The 16432-nt window shown below is 39.2% G+C and overlaps 1 protein-coding gene across 1 annotated transcript in view; it reads left to right on the forward strand.

Annotated features, from left to right (window-relative positions):
- Nucleotides 1–16432, forward strand: part of Crppa (CDP-L-ribitol pyrophosphorylase A) — a gene marked incomplete at its 3' end in the record, with an annotated part of 84643 nt that overhangs the window by 8382 nt on the left and 59829 nt on the right. The window contains exon 3 of the mRNA XM_008837609.2: nucleotides 221–497. Coding sequence (XP_008835831.1) covers nucleotides 221–497 — 277 coding nt within the window. The remainder of the gene's footprint in view (nucleotides 1–220; nucleotides 498–16432) is intronic.

Below are 16432 nucleotides of genomic sequence, written 5' to 3' on the forward strand. Positions count from 1 at the left end.
GCGATAAAAACCACCTCTATCTATCATGTAAAATACATACTGATTCATTTTCATGAACCTTTTTACTGGAGCTAATAAAATGCATAAAAACTGAGCTTTTAGTTTTCAACCTCTCTGTTCAGATATATGATACTCATTTGTGCTGTAATGGAATTTCTGTTGTGAGCTTTAAATGTTTAAATGTCCACTTACATGAAATGCACACATGCTTTCCTTGCAGAGTACCCTGGATAAAGGACATTGTTGTTGCAGTAACGGGAGAGAACATGGAAGCAATGGAAAGCATTATTCGCAAGTATGGGCACAAGCGCATCTCACTAGCTGAGGCTGGAGTGACACGCCACAGGTCAATTTTTAATGGACTAAAAGCCCTGGTAGAGCATCAGCCAGACTCCGAACTCACTAAGCCAGAAGTTGTGGTTATCCATGATGCTGTAAGACCTTTTGTTGAGGAAGATGTCCTCCTGAGAGTTGTCACAGCAGCTAAGGAGCATGGGGTAAGTACTTTATACCTGTGAATGGATGAAGGGGGCAAACACTGTAGTTTGGTTAATTTGCTGAATTTTGATAGAAGTATATTTAAACATCCTTATGTGGGCATGATGACTTAAAGATGTGGTAGTTTTAGGAATCTCATATTGTAGATTGTGAAGCTGTGAAGTTCTTTTGTTATGGTCATTTATCATAATTGGTATGAGCTATTTGGAGTATGGTATACTAATGATGTCATTAGGATATGTGTGTAAGTGGAACTTTAATGAGTGAAACTAATAAACAGCTATATTTTCAAACTCCCACAGAAGTCTTGCAAAAATGCAGGATATTTGCAATTAATGAAAACCAGCCCCATGGAGCTCAATTTTGTGCTTTGAAAATTCAGAAATGGTTTATTTCCTAGGGTAATTAGCCATACATGATTTTTGCACTCTTTAAGTGAGTCATTTGAAGATGGCAAGACTGTTTCTTTTTCCGTGTCATCAAAACAAACACAGGCTGGCACAATGCCTATAGTTACCTGTAGAACGTTTACTTTTTTTCTGTTATTACCAGGTAAACTTCTGTAAGTATGGTAGTGGATACCAAACAGGTTTGCAGTCTAAATTTGAGACTTAGTCAAACAGTTGTTGTCTAGAGATGGCATGGTACAATGGAATTAGGCTGTGCCTTTGGACAGAGGCCTCAGTGTCAAGCTTTTGTAATTACTAGTGTAGAGTGTGGTCAGTGTTCAGCTCCTCTGAGCCCATTTCCCTCCTTGCAAAAATACAGAGCACTGTGTGTGATAGTGCACACCCTTATTCCCAGCACACAGGAAGCAGAGGCAGGCAGATCTCTGTGAGACTGAGGTTGAACCTGGTCTATGTAGCAAGTTCCAGGCCAGCTGAGGCTACAGGGAGACCCTGTCTCAAAAGACAAAACAAACAAACAAAACCAAAGAGCACTAGATTAATGTATGGAATTTGGACATTCCTTTGGTAGTATTTGAAACAACACAAAAGAGGCCTTTTATCTTGCTCTAACTAATATGCTAAGGATACCATTGTTTTACATATGATCGATAAAACATTAGAATGTATGGCAGCTACTTTTTGTTGAACATCTGTGGCAATTCCCATTAGATTGTTATTTTCTTGTATTTTAATGAAATCTGAACCTTTCTGATTAGATTTAAGAAACTGATTTTGGGGATGACATAAGAAATATGGTTTCTTTTGGAGATACCATCTTGTTTTTGTGGATGGGAAAGGATAATTTTCATAAAGGATAAAATCATGAGTGTCATATGGATATGTGTATTAAGAGTTTCCTCAGTGCATTAATGAAGAGATCAGACAGGTGTTATAATTGATTCAAAATTGAATCCAGAGAAGCACAGACTCCTATGCAATAAAAAGAGATGTTGAAATGAATTTTTAAAGTATTTTATGTGTATGAGTATATTGCCTGCATGTATGTAAGTACTCCCGTGTTATGCAAAGCCTGTGGAGGTCGGAAGACAGTGTTGGATCCCCTAGAACTGGATTTACTAACAGTTATTAACCACCATATGGGTGCTGGGAATCAAACCTGGGTCTTCTGCAAGAGCAACCAGTGCTCTTAATTGCTGAGCCATCTCTCAAGCTCTGAAATGAAATTTAAAGCAGACAAATTTGGGATTTCTATATAGGAGTCAATGGAACCTCCGCTTTGCATGTTTCTAGGCAAAGTTTATTTAGCATTGCTCTAGTTGTCTGCAAGTTGTAGATTGGCAAAGACTGCAAAGACTACGTTCAGATAATAATCTGGAAAGCTCTGCTCTAAACAGCAAGTTTTTCTGCCAGAGTCCATTAAACCTTTCTGTCCTTTCCTGCCAGTGCAGTGCTTACAATGCTGTCTGTCGTAGAAGCCTTTTACATTCAGGTGCTGCTTCCTGCCACCTGTGACTTGTATCATGAAAACATGAATGTGATTGGGATAACAGTAATTGAATTTCTTCAAGAGCTGAGAAATGTTGCCATTGTTTTAATTTGTCAACAAAATGGAAAAAGTGACTAGGGTCCTGTCACTCTGGGATGTGAGAATTCTAACTGCTTAGCCAGAGCCACTTTCATTTTAAAACTAAGTAATGGAGATACATGACTATGGGCGGACTGCGCTCTCTCTGGGCGTAGGGTGCGCTCACTCCTTGCGGGTCCTCAGACTGCTCTGGGGAGCGGTGGCTCCAGGAGTGGCAAGGCGGATCTGCAGACTTTCCCTGCGGCTGCTTTGGGTCCCGCGTCTCTGGGAGTGACGGCAGCTGGTGGCTGTCGTAACTTCTCTGGTGCTGGGAGCTTGCTCTGCTACTGAAGCATTGTCCAGCTGGAATCCCGTCCCTATTACACCTGTGTACCTTTCCTCAGGATTGCAGGGTTCCTGGCCACTGAACCCCACAGGGAAGGGAAGAGGCACGGAGACGGCGAAAGCTGGGATATCCGTGGGTCGGTAACGGAAGGTGCTGCCCTCCGGGGGAATCAGGTTGCCGGTACACAAGACTCAAGGCTCGGCTTAGTCTGTGCTTACAGCTTTATTCTCTCTGGGACCCAATCTCTGGGACCCAGTCTCTGATCCAAAATCCCAATATTAAGAGAAGGCTAGGATATTTTATACCATGGGGGTAGTGGTAAAAGCTTTAGCCGATAGGTACTTTTAGGATGTCCCATTTACATGTGGCGGTGAGCACCTGCCAGGCTGCCAGACTGTCTGAAAACAGGAAGGCATGGTATCTTTTCAGAGCCAAAGGCCATGTTTATGCTATAGCATTGGTGGCGGACACTTCAAAAGGAGAGACAGGGAAGATGCCAGGAAGACACCCCGCTATGAAAGGAGCCCACAGCACATTAATCCAGAGCTGCATGAGCTGTCCGGTGTGAAGGGGCTTACAACTTTGCATAACAGAGATCTCCCAACATATGATGAGATTAGGAATAAGGTTGACTCATACAGAAGCTGGAAAGTATCACCAGGACCCAGCCTCTCTGTATTTGCTAAATTTTCAAGATCCACAAGGAGGTAAGATGGCTTCCATAAGGCCAGTGGCTAGATTCTTAATAGGATTATGTCTCCCTTACGTTAACAGTAATTTGGGTATGAAATTTTAAAAGTATTTTTTTCTATTACTTTGAAAATTCTTTGCTTTCTTTCCTGCCTTTGAGAAGTTTGCTAAATAAGATTAGACTTTGAAAATTTTATTCCCATGGGCCTGGAGAGATGGCTTAGTGGTTAAGAGCACATATTGCACTTGCAGAGGACCCAAGTTCACACCTGTGGTTTGTGGCTCACAACTGCCTGCAACTCTAGCTCTAGGGGATCGAATGACCTCTTCTGGACTTTGCAGGCACCTACACTCATCCACAAATCCACATGTGCATAATTAAAAACTAAAAATAAATCTTTAAAATTATATTCCTTTGAAAGTAATCCACCTTTTAAAAGTACTTTGTACTTACATCTTCTTCCTCATAATTGTTCAGTTTCTCTGACATGCCTAGATATAAGCTTTTTTCCCTTACTTGAATTTGTTGTCCTTTATGAAATTGGATTCATATCATTATTGTAGAAAATTCTGAACCATTATCTGATTATTCTGTACTGCTTTTCTTATCTGCGTAGTTTTCCTCTTCCTTATACTGACAATCTTCTTATCCTGTCTTCATGCTTAAATTCTCTTTCATATTCATTCCCATGTTTTCTATATGCTGAATCCTAGGGAGTTTGTTTTCTGTTTCATTCACTCTGTCTACTCTTCTGTTTAGGAGTATGTTTAATATTCTTCTGTTCTGTGGAGTCCCTTTCAGTTCTTTTTAAAATGTGGTTAGTGTTCTTTCTGTTTTTGATTTTACATTTTGTTCTTTAATATTTAAACAATTTATACATTGCAGTGCATTGTGCTTCTTGGTAGTTCTCCAACTTTTCCTTTCTGTTCCCTTTTGCTTTATAATTTGAACTGTAACAGATGTCAGAGAATTAGTCCTGCTTGTGCTTGGCAGGACTTTATCAGGAAGAATCCTTCGGATGTGGGCTAAGGGTGTGTTTCTGATGCAGTGATTTGTATTCTTTCTGCCAATGATTCCAAGCATATTACCAACTTAGAACAGCATTACATTGATTCTTGGCTTGTGGCTCTGTAGATCTTATGGTAATGTTAAGTCAAAGTGTTCTCTTCATGAAGCCAAGTTATCATTAGGACTTTTCAGGAGTGTCTGTCTCTGCCCCATAGACCCGAAGCCAATTTTGATTGCTACCTTCTTTGACTTGTATACTCTACCTTTTAAAAGGGGAAACATCCTTCCTGAGCCTTTTGTGAGAGCCATAGTCCTAACCAAGTGTAACAGGCTCAAGATCTTAGTCATCGCTGCTTATCGTCTGTTAAAATTAGATACCTTTGTTAGTCAAATAATTTCTATAATCTCATTTCCTTTGCTTCTAACTGTTGTCTTTGTTTCTCCCAGGAAATCTTGTCAGGAGCCCAGTCATGCTTTTCCAAAGCTGATTATATTTCTGCATTTCTTGGTTTTATTTTGTTTTTTAATTGTTAAGAGTTGTTAAGAGTTGTTTTCAAGATACTTATTGTCGTTTGGCAAAAGTGAAAGTCTTCATCTTTTCTAAGCCTCAAGTCAATCATATATTCCTACATAGTTATGCTGAGATGAATATCAACAAGGGTTCATTATAAGGGAAATGTTGAAAAGAGTAAAAGTAAGTTGGAATGTTGAAAAAATACAAAAGGTGGGTGAGGATCATTTGTACAGGGACAAATAGGCTATTTCATACTCTGAGAACTGGCAAACATAGCTTGAATTGTAAAGGATGCAGCATTAGCTAAGCAACTTCCAAAAGACTTGCTCTTGGAGAAGACATTTGGACTGCTGTTTGTACATATGTACTTTCCTCAGATACAAAAATGGGAGTTTTTGTACTTACTTGCATATATTACCTTCTTCGTGATCAACTTACAGAAATTGATTGATTGCATTGCTATCGTACACTGTCTCTGCTTCCACAACCCAGTTTATTGCTCAAAACATGGTAATATGGCTTCTATGCCTGTCTTTAGTGTTTTTAGTTTGCTGTGTAATAAAACACTTCAGTGGCTTTTGTTCAAGTTTCTTGGGAGGAAGAATATAAATACTAGGGATTTCTAACTAACAGAGTGTTTGCTATTTCTGATCCCATTGGATTACATCTGAGCTTATGACAGTGAGATAGTGTGACTTGGGATATGAGCTGGTCACAGAAAGACCCATGATGCTATTAGAGGGTTGAAGCTTTGAGCTGACCAACATCTAGAGAGGGAAAAATGATGCAGGTTAAGTCACAGGACAGTAGTTCAATGGGCTCTGCAAGAACTCTTTCTTGGGTGTCTAGCAGGTGGTCATCAAGAAGACGTGTGGCAACAGAGGCAGGTTTGGCCTTTCATGTGACATAAGGTGTCCCAGACTGACTGATTCTTCACAGTAATCATATCTAATTCAGTCTGTTTCAAGCTGACATCTTGATGGATGACTTGGCGTGTCAAAGCACTCTGAGCTGGTCTCAGGGACACTCTGCTCCCATGATTCACTGTTCTTAGACACCTATTCAGAGGTGTCACCCAGTCCCTTGTGAACTGCCACAAGCTCAGCAGCACCAGGACCCCGGTCCTCACAGCTTGAGTCTCCTTACTCATTTTCTCAGCAAACCACACCATAGGGTCTTACATTCATGGATCTTTGTAGGTACTATTACAGGATTCAGGATGGCTTGAACTCTTCAGAAAATTTCCTTCTCTGCCCCTCACATTCAGGCTTCCCTATCCCTGGTGACAGAAAGCATGTATTCTCTGTTCTTATACTTTTTGCCATTTCTCATGCAGCAGGTAACCTTTTGAAAAGACTGTTCCTTCTGTTTACATGATACACTTGCATGCAGACTTCAACTCCCAATGACAAACATACTGAGATCTCCCGAATCTCCTATGCCCAGGCCTTTCTTCTCAATTCAACATCTGACTGAACTAAGCTGCTTGAATTTGTCTTTTTCAGTGTTTGTAGAATCAGGGACATGTCAGAATTTGTTAACCTTCTCAAATGTTTTGCCTTGGATTCAGTGATGGTGCTGAGGGCATTCATTCATGCCTCCCACCTCTTCCGATAGAGAATAACATGGTCACATTTATATGTCAGAGAGTTGACTCTCACTGGTGTGGCAGGTCATTAGAGGATGAGTTTTAGGGAAATGAAAATTAGTTCAGAAGCTGTGGTGATAACCCCATAGGAGAGATAATGGAGGCTTTTCTAAGCCATGAGATGGTGCTGAGGGCAGATAGTGTTTAGGAGCTAGGTTTCCTGGCTGACGAGGTGGTATGTGAACCACTGGTTAACAAACCTCTTGTTTCTCCCCTATTCCCCATGGTGGGCCTCATCGCTTCTCTGCAGTGCTTCTGCCCCCTCGACTTCCCTGACACCTTCAAGCCTCTGTGAGATTAAAGCTCAGATACTGACTTGCTTGCTACACTTCTGCCTGTGTATCCATGGAAATTGTATTTATGCAAGAGTTTTAACTGCCTGGGGCTTCTTCAGCACTGGATCATAGGAATACCTTACCACCTAATCCCATGAAACAAGCCTTTTCCTGCACTTAACTCCGGTGTTGGGTTGAGTTTCAAGTATTTAAAATAAACATTTTTTTTTTTTTTTTTTTTGCGGGCTCTAGACTTTAATTTCTTTAAAATTTGAATTCTGTGGCACAGAGATTCTCAACTTTGGCACCAGTGATGTTCTGTCTAATACAATTCTTTGTTATGGGGGCTGTCCTATGTGCCATAGGAGGGTTAGCCACCTTCCTATTGGTGTCCCATGTCCCCCCCCCAGCTTAAGAACCACTGATGTGATAGTTACCAAGTAGGGGAGAACATAATCATTCAAGGTACTATAATATGCATTTACTTTGTTCTTTAACAAGGTGAAGAATTACCTTGAATTAATGAGTAATTGACTATAATGTAAATTTACAAATGACTCTGAACACCTCAGATAATTCCTTTCTCTGCCCCTTATATTCAGGCCCTGGAGATATTTTGTTTGTTGACTATGTTAAAAACATTCCTTAAATGGTAGACTGTTACAGAACACTTAAACACCAAAGTTTTACATATAAATTATTTCTTATATTGGAAGAAATATTTTATAATTATTGATTATTAACTAGATTCTAGTTTAAAAATGGGTCACCTATGCAGTTTTGGAAACTGACATCTATGAAATTGGAGCCATTGGTAGGAATGTACCTGTGTAATATTCAGATTATGCAATATGACTCTATTTTGCAATGATTAATGGTAATATGGAAATCCTCTTAAATTCATCTGTGTTCTCCCAGAAGAATATATTTTAGTATTTAGTTTTATGACTTTGTGCCATGTATTCTGGGCATGTATTTTAGAACAGAGCTGGAAAATAACTTTGTGAATTTTGTGACTCTGCATTTGGAAACTTGAGGTGACTGGATTCCAATATTATTGGAGAGCAACCTTTGTATTGACTTAAATCCTAGAACTAAAGAAGGAATTCTGGCAAAACAGTGAGTTCTGATAATTGATTTTAGAGGGCTTGCAGTACCCAGAGTACATCCTAAACTGCTTCTTAAACTGCCATGGGAACAGGTGAAATTCCATGTGCCTTTAATTAGAGACATTACTGCTCAAAAAGCTGTTGTTAGCTTGATTTTTAACTACCCCTTTATTTCTGTCTGATTTTCTTCAAATGAAGTTAGAAAAGTTATGTCAAAGACAGATGATTATAAATAACCAGGGATTCAAGTGAAATAAGATTTCTTAACATACAAATATACTATTTGATCATAGAATTAAGGTGAGTACTTTCTGGGAGTTAAAGTTTAGCATATGACATGGAATCCCCCTTATGACTTTTTGTTGTGTGTCTACTTTTAATGGTGTTTTATGTGGTAGCACAGTAATATTCAGTCTTACCCCCATCCTCTCTCCTCTCTCTTGCACACACACACACATACACACAGCGTGCACATTCAAGATGAGTCTTCTCATGTGTTAAACATACTCACAGTTAGAGGTGTTTCCATGGTGATTCTAAATCCCATCAAGTTGGCAGTAGAGATTAAGCATCACAAGGTCTTTTTACTGTTTTAGTAGTTTTTCTTTCTTTCTTTCTTTCTTTCTCTTTCTTTCTTTCTTTCTTTCTCTCTCTCTCTCTCTCTCTCTCTTTCTTATTTTTTTTTAAAGGATTCTTGAGTTTTTGATGTTGGTGTCTATGATTGTTGAATCTTTCTCTTACGGTTTGATTTTTGTGCAGTTTGGTGGAATAGCTCCTTGGATAAAAACTCTTCACTGGAGCTTTTCCATCACTTTTCCTCATCTAAGATGTCATCTTCTTCCTAATCTTCTGACTCTACATCTTCTTCCGTAGCTGCCAAGTGCTATCCATATATACAGGCCAGAACCACTCTTGAAACTTTGGCCCATAGGTTGGTATAATTTCAAAAGGAAAAGCTTTGGCCGTGCATCTACTGTCACAGTTGCTGGTGTTACTGTACCTTGACCACCTTTGAAATCCATTGCCTACGCCTAACGATGTGCAGGCACTTCTTCCCTGGTCCTAAGCCAACTGTTCCTAATGGTAAATGGTTCTCATTTTCACCGTTATCTCCCTTAACGTGATAATCTTTGTCAGCCTTTAGTCCCCAACTGAAAAAATAGTTGTGGGCCTCAGAGGGCATGTCCATCAAGGAGGAGAATTTCTGTCATAATTAGCTATAAAGCAGATGCCTGAGAAGGAATACATGGTATTGCAGCAACAGAGGTTTACAGATAAAGAAGAAAAGTCTCACTAGCCTGGGGAAAGCTGGTTATACAGATCAGAATCTTAGTTCCCCTTTAAACATACTCCCAGAAGTCTTAATACCAATGTCAATTTGAATGTTAACCTAAAGAGGGACAGGATATAACCTTAATTAGAAAGCAAATAGACAGATATTCCCAGTTGGCCTAATAACAGGCAGCAATTCTAAAAGCGTTCATGCTCAGCAAATGCTACCTTAATTCCAGGATTCACGGATGGCCCCCTAAATTATATACTGGACTAATCTACTGTATAACAGATGAAATGCTGTTGATATCAGTAATAAGAATTAATTTTCCTTGCATAAGTGTGTATTAGATCAAATACTCACTGATGCTTAACAACTCTGTAGATAAATTTAGTAATGAAACTCCTGTTTATTTGTTAGCCGAGCACGGGAATGCTCAAAGGGAAAGATAAAAAGAAATGAAAAGAACTTGGCAAACAAGAATTCTACTTATTCACCAAAAGTATCTCCCAAAGCATCACCTCTGGTCATTACTAGTATTAGAGGTGCTACCTGTCAGTAACAAAATAATAGCCTTGGAATCATAAACTTACAAGTCTAGCAGAGTCACTTGAGCCCTACTAGAGACTTGTATGAGTGGCTAAGTGAGGAGACAGAGAGCAGGGGTTCAGGGATGAGATATGTCCTTCGAGGGCGTGCCCCTTGTGATCCAATTCCTCTGCATAGACCTGTCTTCTCGTGCTCCATTCCTATATGTATTCATCAGCAGAGTAATGAAGTCAGAGCCCTTGTGATCCAATCAATTTTCAGGGCTCCATGTCTGAGTACTGCTGCACTGAAGATGAAAAGCTCTCGGCATGATTCTTGGGGGAGATATTTTATATCCAAACCACAACTTGTGTGAATAAATTTGATACTAGTTAGAGGTGGATTTGTGATCAAAAGTGACAGCTGACACAGCATGCTTGAGTGCTAATGGCGATATTCAATAAAGGACTAGAAGCCAAGGAGGGGTAGAAGGATGATTTGATGTGTACTTGAGGGAAATAGGTAACAGTATATAAGTACAATGTTGGCCTTTAAGAGCTAGAAACATTCTGTAGGTTTTCCATGTATGAGCTTTAAATTTTGTCTTAAATTTACTCCTTTTTTTATACCACTGTAGATGGAATTTTCACAGTTCCACTGTGGGTTGCTCATTTTCGAGTGTTTGGAAATACAACGGACTTTTGTGTCTTGAGCTTTTTCTCTGCATCATTTCTTAATTTGTTCATTCTAACAATTTGTTAATGAATTCATAAAGGGCCTCTATAAAAAAAGGATGTCATCTGCAAATAGAGATAATTTGCTTCTTTTTGGTCACTTCTTTTATATTTTCTTAAGTAATTCTCCCACTTAGAACTTCCATTATGCTGTCTTATAAAAGTAGTGACAGTGACTTTCCTCATCTTTTTTCCTGATCGTGAAAAGAGAACATTAATTTTTCACTGTTACGTATGATCTTAGCTTCAGGATTTTCAGAGATGCTCTTTGGTGGATTAAGTTCTCTTCTGTTTCTAATTTGTGTGCTTCCCCCCCACCCCCAGAGGGGATTGTTGGATTTTGTGAAGTTTTCTGCATCTCCTGAGATGTTCATGCATTTTGTCCCTTGTTCTATTTTTCTGGTATATTACATTGGGTTTTGGTGTGTTGAATCAATCTGGCGTTCCTGGAATAAATTCCACTTGGTCATGGTATATAATACTTTTTACATGCAGTGAATTTTATTTGTGAGTACAGTCAGACCTCCATGTCCTCAGGTTCTGCATTACAGATTCAAGCAACTGTGGGTGGAAAAATCTTTGGAAAAAAGCCTACATCTGTACTGAACATGTAGAGACTTTTTCTTGTCACTCCCTGACTAATCTACTGTAACAACTGTTTACATTGTGTTTACATTGTACCTGGTGTAAGTAACCTAGAAATGATTTAAAGTATCTGGGAGGATGTGTGTATGTAAATATCATGCCACTATATAAGAGATTTAGGTATGCACAGGCACTCTGGGACCAGTCTTACGAGGAGACTACCTTTTGGGCATTTGTGTATATGTATTCATGAGGCTACTGGTCTGTGGCTGTCTTTCTTTATGATGAATTTTGCTTGGTTTTGGTATCAGGGTAATACTCGTCTTACAAAATGACTGGGGAAGCAGTCCCCTCTCTTTCCCCCACCTGCTTTGTTTTCTCTTTGGAAATCTTTTCTTTTGAGGGCTAGGTACTCTCTTTAAAATTTTTGGTACACTAATAAAGCCACGTAAGCCTTGACTTATTTTCATAGTGAGAATTTAAGTTGCTAATTTGATTTGCTTGTCCTAGGCCAATTTTAATTTTCAGTTTCTAACTTTGTTTTGTAACTTATGTCTAAGAATTTGTTAATTTTTCTCTTCTTGATAGACAGTTGTTCATAGTTTTATATTCATTTTTATTTCTGTAAGAATGTTAGAAATGTTACTACTTCTGTGCTTGATTTCACTAATTTGGGTCTTTTTTGGTTATAAACAGTTTTTTTTTTTGTTGTTTGTTTGTTTTGTTTTGGTCTTTTTGAGACAGGGTCTCCCTGTAGCCCCAGCTGGTCAGGAACTCACAGAGATCCACCTGCCTCTGCCTCCCAAATGCTGGGATTAAAGGCATGCCCCACCACACCTGGTGGTTATAAGCGTTTTAAAATTCATTTAATTTCCAAAAGATCACATTTTTTTCTCTTCTCAACCAATGAAAGCAGAAATATGTTGGTCTCTCTTTATGTACGCTTTGTCTTCAGGTTTCCAGGGTCCTGTATTTAGAAAATTGCATTTCGACATGAGTTTTATTTTATATAGGTACTGAAGCCAAATATGCTTTTCAGCATGAAACTCTATTTAGACAGGACTCTTTATTTATTCCTACAAGTCATATTTAAAAAATGCTTAACAGGATCAAAGTCTCACATGGCCATTTCAACAGTAAATTGACTGAACCCCTTAAGTGTTTGTATATTACCTATATTTTTATCTTGAAATGTTTTGAAGTTCCCTAGTGAATTCACTGACTCCTTGATCTTTTAGTAGTATATTTTTCAATCTATCAATTTCTAAAATTCCCAACTTCTTTCATGACAAAGTAGATGGTCTGCCCCGGAGAATGTTTCATGCCCCTTAAGACCTGTATTTTGCTATTGTTGGTTGGTACTTTCAATTGCTATCTATAAGGCTTATTTGACTAATCATTCTTCAAGTCTCTCATTTCCATGTTCATCTGCCTAATTGACTTTATTGAAAATAAGGTATTGATGCTGCCAATTAAATTGGAATATTGATTACTCAATTCTAGAAGTTTTTCTTCATATGTTTTCTTGGATCTGGTAGCTGGATATGCTTAATTTTTACACTTTCCTAATTGATTTTTCACTGTGTTTATAAAATGACCTTATTTATCTCTATTCTTTTTATTTTCAAGGATATATATTTATAGTATTGCTGCTTCAGCTTTCTTATGGTCATAGTTTTCATGATCTTTTAACAACTTTAATAGGAGCTGGAGAGATGACTCAGCAGTTAAAGAGCACTGATTACTCTTGCATAGGACCCAGGTTCGATTCCCAGCACCCACGAACCATCCTTAACTCTAGTTCCAGGGGAATCCGAAGCCCTCTTCTGACCTCTGTGGCATTGCACGACATGGGTGCACTCATACATGCAAGCAATACACTCATACACATAAAAAAATAAATAAAATATTAAAAAAAACCTTACTATATCTTTGTTTCTTAATTGTGTGTCCTATAGACAGCATATAGTTGGATTTTAAAAATCCAGTTTGACAGCCTTTGCCTTTTGATTTGTTTATTAATCTAGTCATATTTAGTGTATTATATACATGGATATACATGAACCAATTTTTGTAACCCACCTGGTAGGAATGGAGATATTCTAAAGAGATGCTTGTGTCAGACTACTGAAACAATGGACCCCAAGAAACTGCAATTTCCTCAGGAAGCTCATGTTAGCTAAAGGAAAGGCTGAGGCTCTAGGGGCAGCCAGAGGAAGAATTTGTCTCCTACAGAAAGATTTACAACTTGTCAGATGGCCATGAAGGAGGGACTGGAGCTGAGATAGTGGTAATGGTCAGGACCACAGGGACTACTTCGTTATACTGTTTAAACCTTCTGTTAGGATCACAAAGACAGGCCTGGGGGTGGGGGTTCTGGATCTCTTTCTAGCATAGCTGCATTGAATACATCTCCCCTTTCTGCTTTTCATTATTCATTTGTCTCTTTGACTTATTGAGGATGGGAGGCTTGGATTGGCTTCTTAAGGCCACCAGAGCACAGGCTAATAACTTGTAACAATTTTACATTTAATTTTGTATTTTTATGACACAGAGTCTAGATGAATAGTCAAAACTGGCCTGGATTCACTATCCTATGTTAGACTCCCAAGTTAAGGGATATGTGTGTGTGTGTGTGTGTGTGTGTGTGTGTGTGTGTGTGTGTGTGTGTGTGTGTGTGTTTACTGTTTTCTTTTGCATTGAATGAATATATTCGATTGGAATATTTTTTTCTTTTAATTCTGTAATGTTTTGCATAATGTTCTTAGCTTGCTCTAGAAGGCCTACAATATACATATTAACACAAATCAGAAGTTTTGCTACCTTCACTCCAGTGAGCTAAAGAGACATTGTGGAGAATAGGCAGTGCCCTACCCTAAGTTATTACATTCTGTGTAAAATGTTGGTTTTTCAGACTGTGCCTGGCTCTGAGAGACTCCATTTAACAAGAATATTTTGATCCCACTTTTTAAAGGTGGAAGATAACTCTGGACCTCTGTTGACAGTATGAATGGCCACCTGTCTGGCACCACATGCAGCACAGACTGATAAATGGCTTGTTTCTGAGAGTAGAAAGGGTACTGCCCTTTAAATTTATTGGGGGTGAATTGGAACTGTGGGGGGGCAGTTATGGATGTATTAATATCATCTGGAACCCAATCCTGAGAACTCATCAGATACTCCAGACTGAGGAGAGGGTGCAGCTCCTTCATCTGGACCCCATAAAGAGGTGTGATGGCCAGTGCCCCATTGATCTGTCATCTGACCACCCAGGGTGTGTGTCAAGGAATTGATGCACAGGGAAACTGACTGTCCCAAAGGTTTCGTTTGGCTGGATCCCAGTGTTAATATGACTTACATAAATTGCTGCCTGTCTGTCTACCTGTTATCCTGTCTGGGCCTGCCGCCCATGTCATCCATCTGATCATTTGTTCATCTGGATCTTGTTCTGCCCGTTCATCTATGCAGCTGGACTCAACTCTGTAGTTCAACTTTGACCCTGTAGCCTGGCTGTACAACAGCAGCCATGATGTCTCTGCAGGCCGTTCTCTCACCCCACAGCTCCTTTACATTTCTGTCAGTTTCCCAGCTCTGACTCCTCAGGCTTCTTTGAAAAATCACATTGCTTCTTTAGCCACTTAGAGTCATTCTAGAACTAACTTGTAATACACACACACACTCTGTGATGTGTAATGTGTGATATGAGGGCTGGAAAGATGGCTCAGTGGTTAAGAGCACTGACTGTTCTTGCAGAGGACCTGGGTTCAATTCCCAACACTCACATGGCATCTAACAACCATCTGTAACTCCAGTTCCAGGGGATCTGTTGCCTTCTCTGACCTCTGTGGGAATTGCATGACACCAGGGCACTTGTACACAGCAGACAATAAAATAAAAATAATAAATAAAATATTAAAAAAGCCAAATAAAATAACTTGTTTTTGCCTATCAAGGAAAGCAGGAGGATCTTGAAAATTAGACATTGTGGAAAGACACAGATGTGCTTGTGTACATTTGTGGCCTAGTGCACTCATGACAGGCATGGTCTTATATAGTTCTATCCTCTTCCACATCTCTCTGTTATTATTATGCATATTTCCTCTGTGTGTTACAAACAGAAATCCATTGTTACAGTTATTAGCTTATATAGTCCTTTCTAGAAGCTGAAAGGAGAGCAGTGAAGAAGCCTATATGGTATAAATGTATTTCTGGCCAGACATTTTGGTTTATGGCCACTGCATTCATGTTCCCAGCTGCTGTCATACCATTATTTCTGTATACTTTTATCCTTATTCATTTTTGTGTTTCATTTTAATTGCATTTCAGTATGTGAATCATGTGTCTGTTGTTTAACTCAGTTTCTTTTTCAGTCAATAAAAGGGAGAAATGGCCATTTTCCCTACTGTACTACATACTGTATTGTCTTCACTGATGTGCTTTTTCCTGTGCTTTCGACTTGCTCTTGGGGATAATTTTGTTTAGGTTGAGGAACATCTTCTATTGTCTGTAAGGTGAACTGACTAGCAAAGCATGAATTTGTGTTCACTTTTGAGATGTTGGTTTTGCCGGTTACATACTCTTTAGAGATTTTTCTTCCTGTCAGTGTGAGTCACCCCACTGTTTTCTAGCGTTCATTATTTCTGGTGAGAAATAGTCATTGAGTTCCTGTAGATAATTATTTTAGTTTTTGTAGTTCTCAATCTTAAAATATCTGTTGTAGAAAGAAATCGTCCTCATACCTTGCTTTCCTTCAACCTGGTTTCCCTTAGTTCTCTGAGAATGTTACTGAGGGCCACTTCAAACCTACCCTGGTTAGGTTTCCACGTGGGCCGTTGCTGTTTGCTTCCCCAATGCCTCCCTCCTGTAGAGGTCACCCCACATAAAATTCTGCCCTGAGTGTGAACAGGACATCTTGGCTACATTTGCATGGTTTTAGCCTCTGTACCATGGTGCTGAGGGGAGGGTAAGTATGGCACGAGCTAGAGCAGTGGGCCTCATGTTTGTTTTTTCAGTTCTATCCCCGATGTTTTGCTTTTTCTGTCACACTGAACTGAGACTAGGAAAAGAAGCGGGTCATGGTCTAAGTGCCACACAGGTACTTTTTTCCAACCAAGATTTAGATTTTCTTAAGCATTTGTCTGCTGAATGCCCTTGGGACAAGTCTCAGAGGTTTTAAGTGGTTATTTTAAAAATACCTTTCAGTACTTGTTTCCCTGGGGAGAAAGACTTAAACTTCTCACCTTCCCAAT

The sequence above is a fragment of the Nannospalax galili genome, unplaced genomic scaffold (assembly GCF_000622305.1).
Source record: "Nannospalax galili isolate Female #2095 unplaced genomic scaffold, S.galili_v1.0 scaffold719, whole genome shotgun sequence".
Lineage (NCBI taxonomy): Eukaryota > Metazoa > Chordata > Mammalia > Rodentia > Spalacidae > Nannospalax > Nannospalax galili.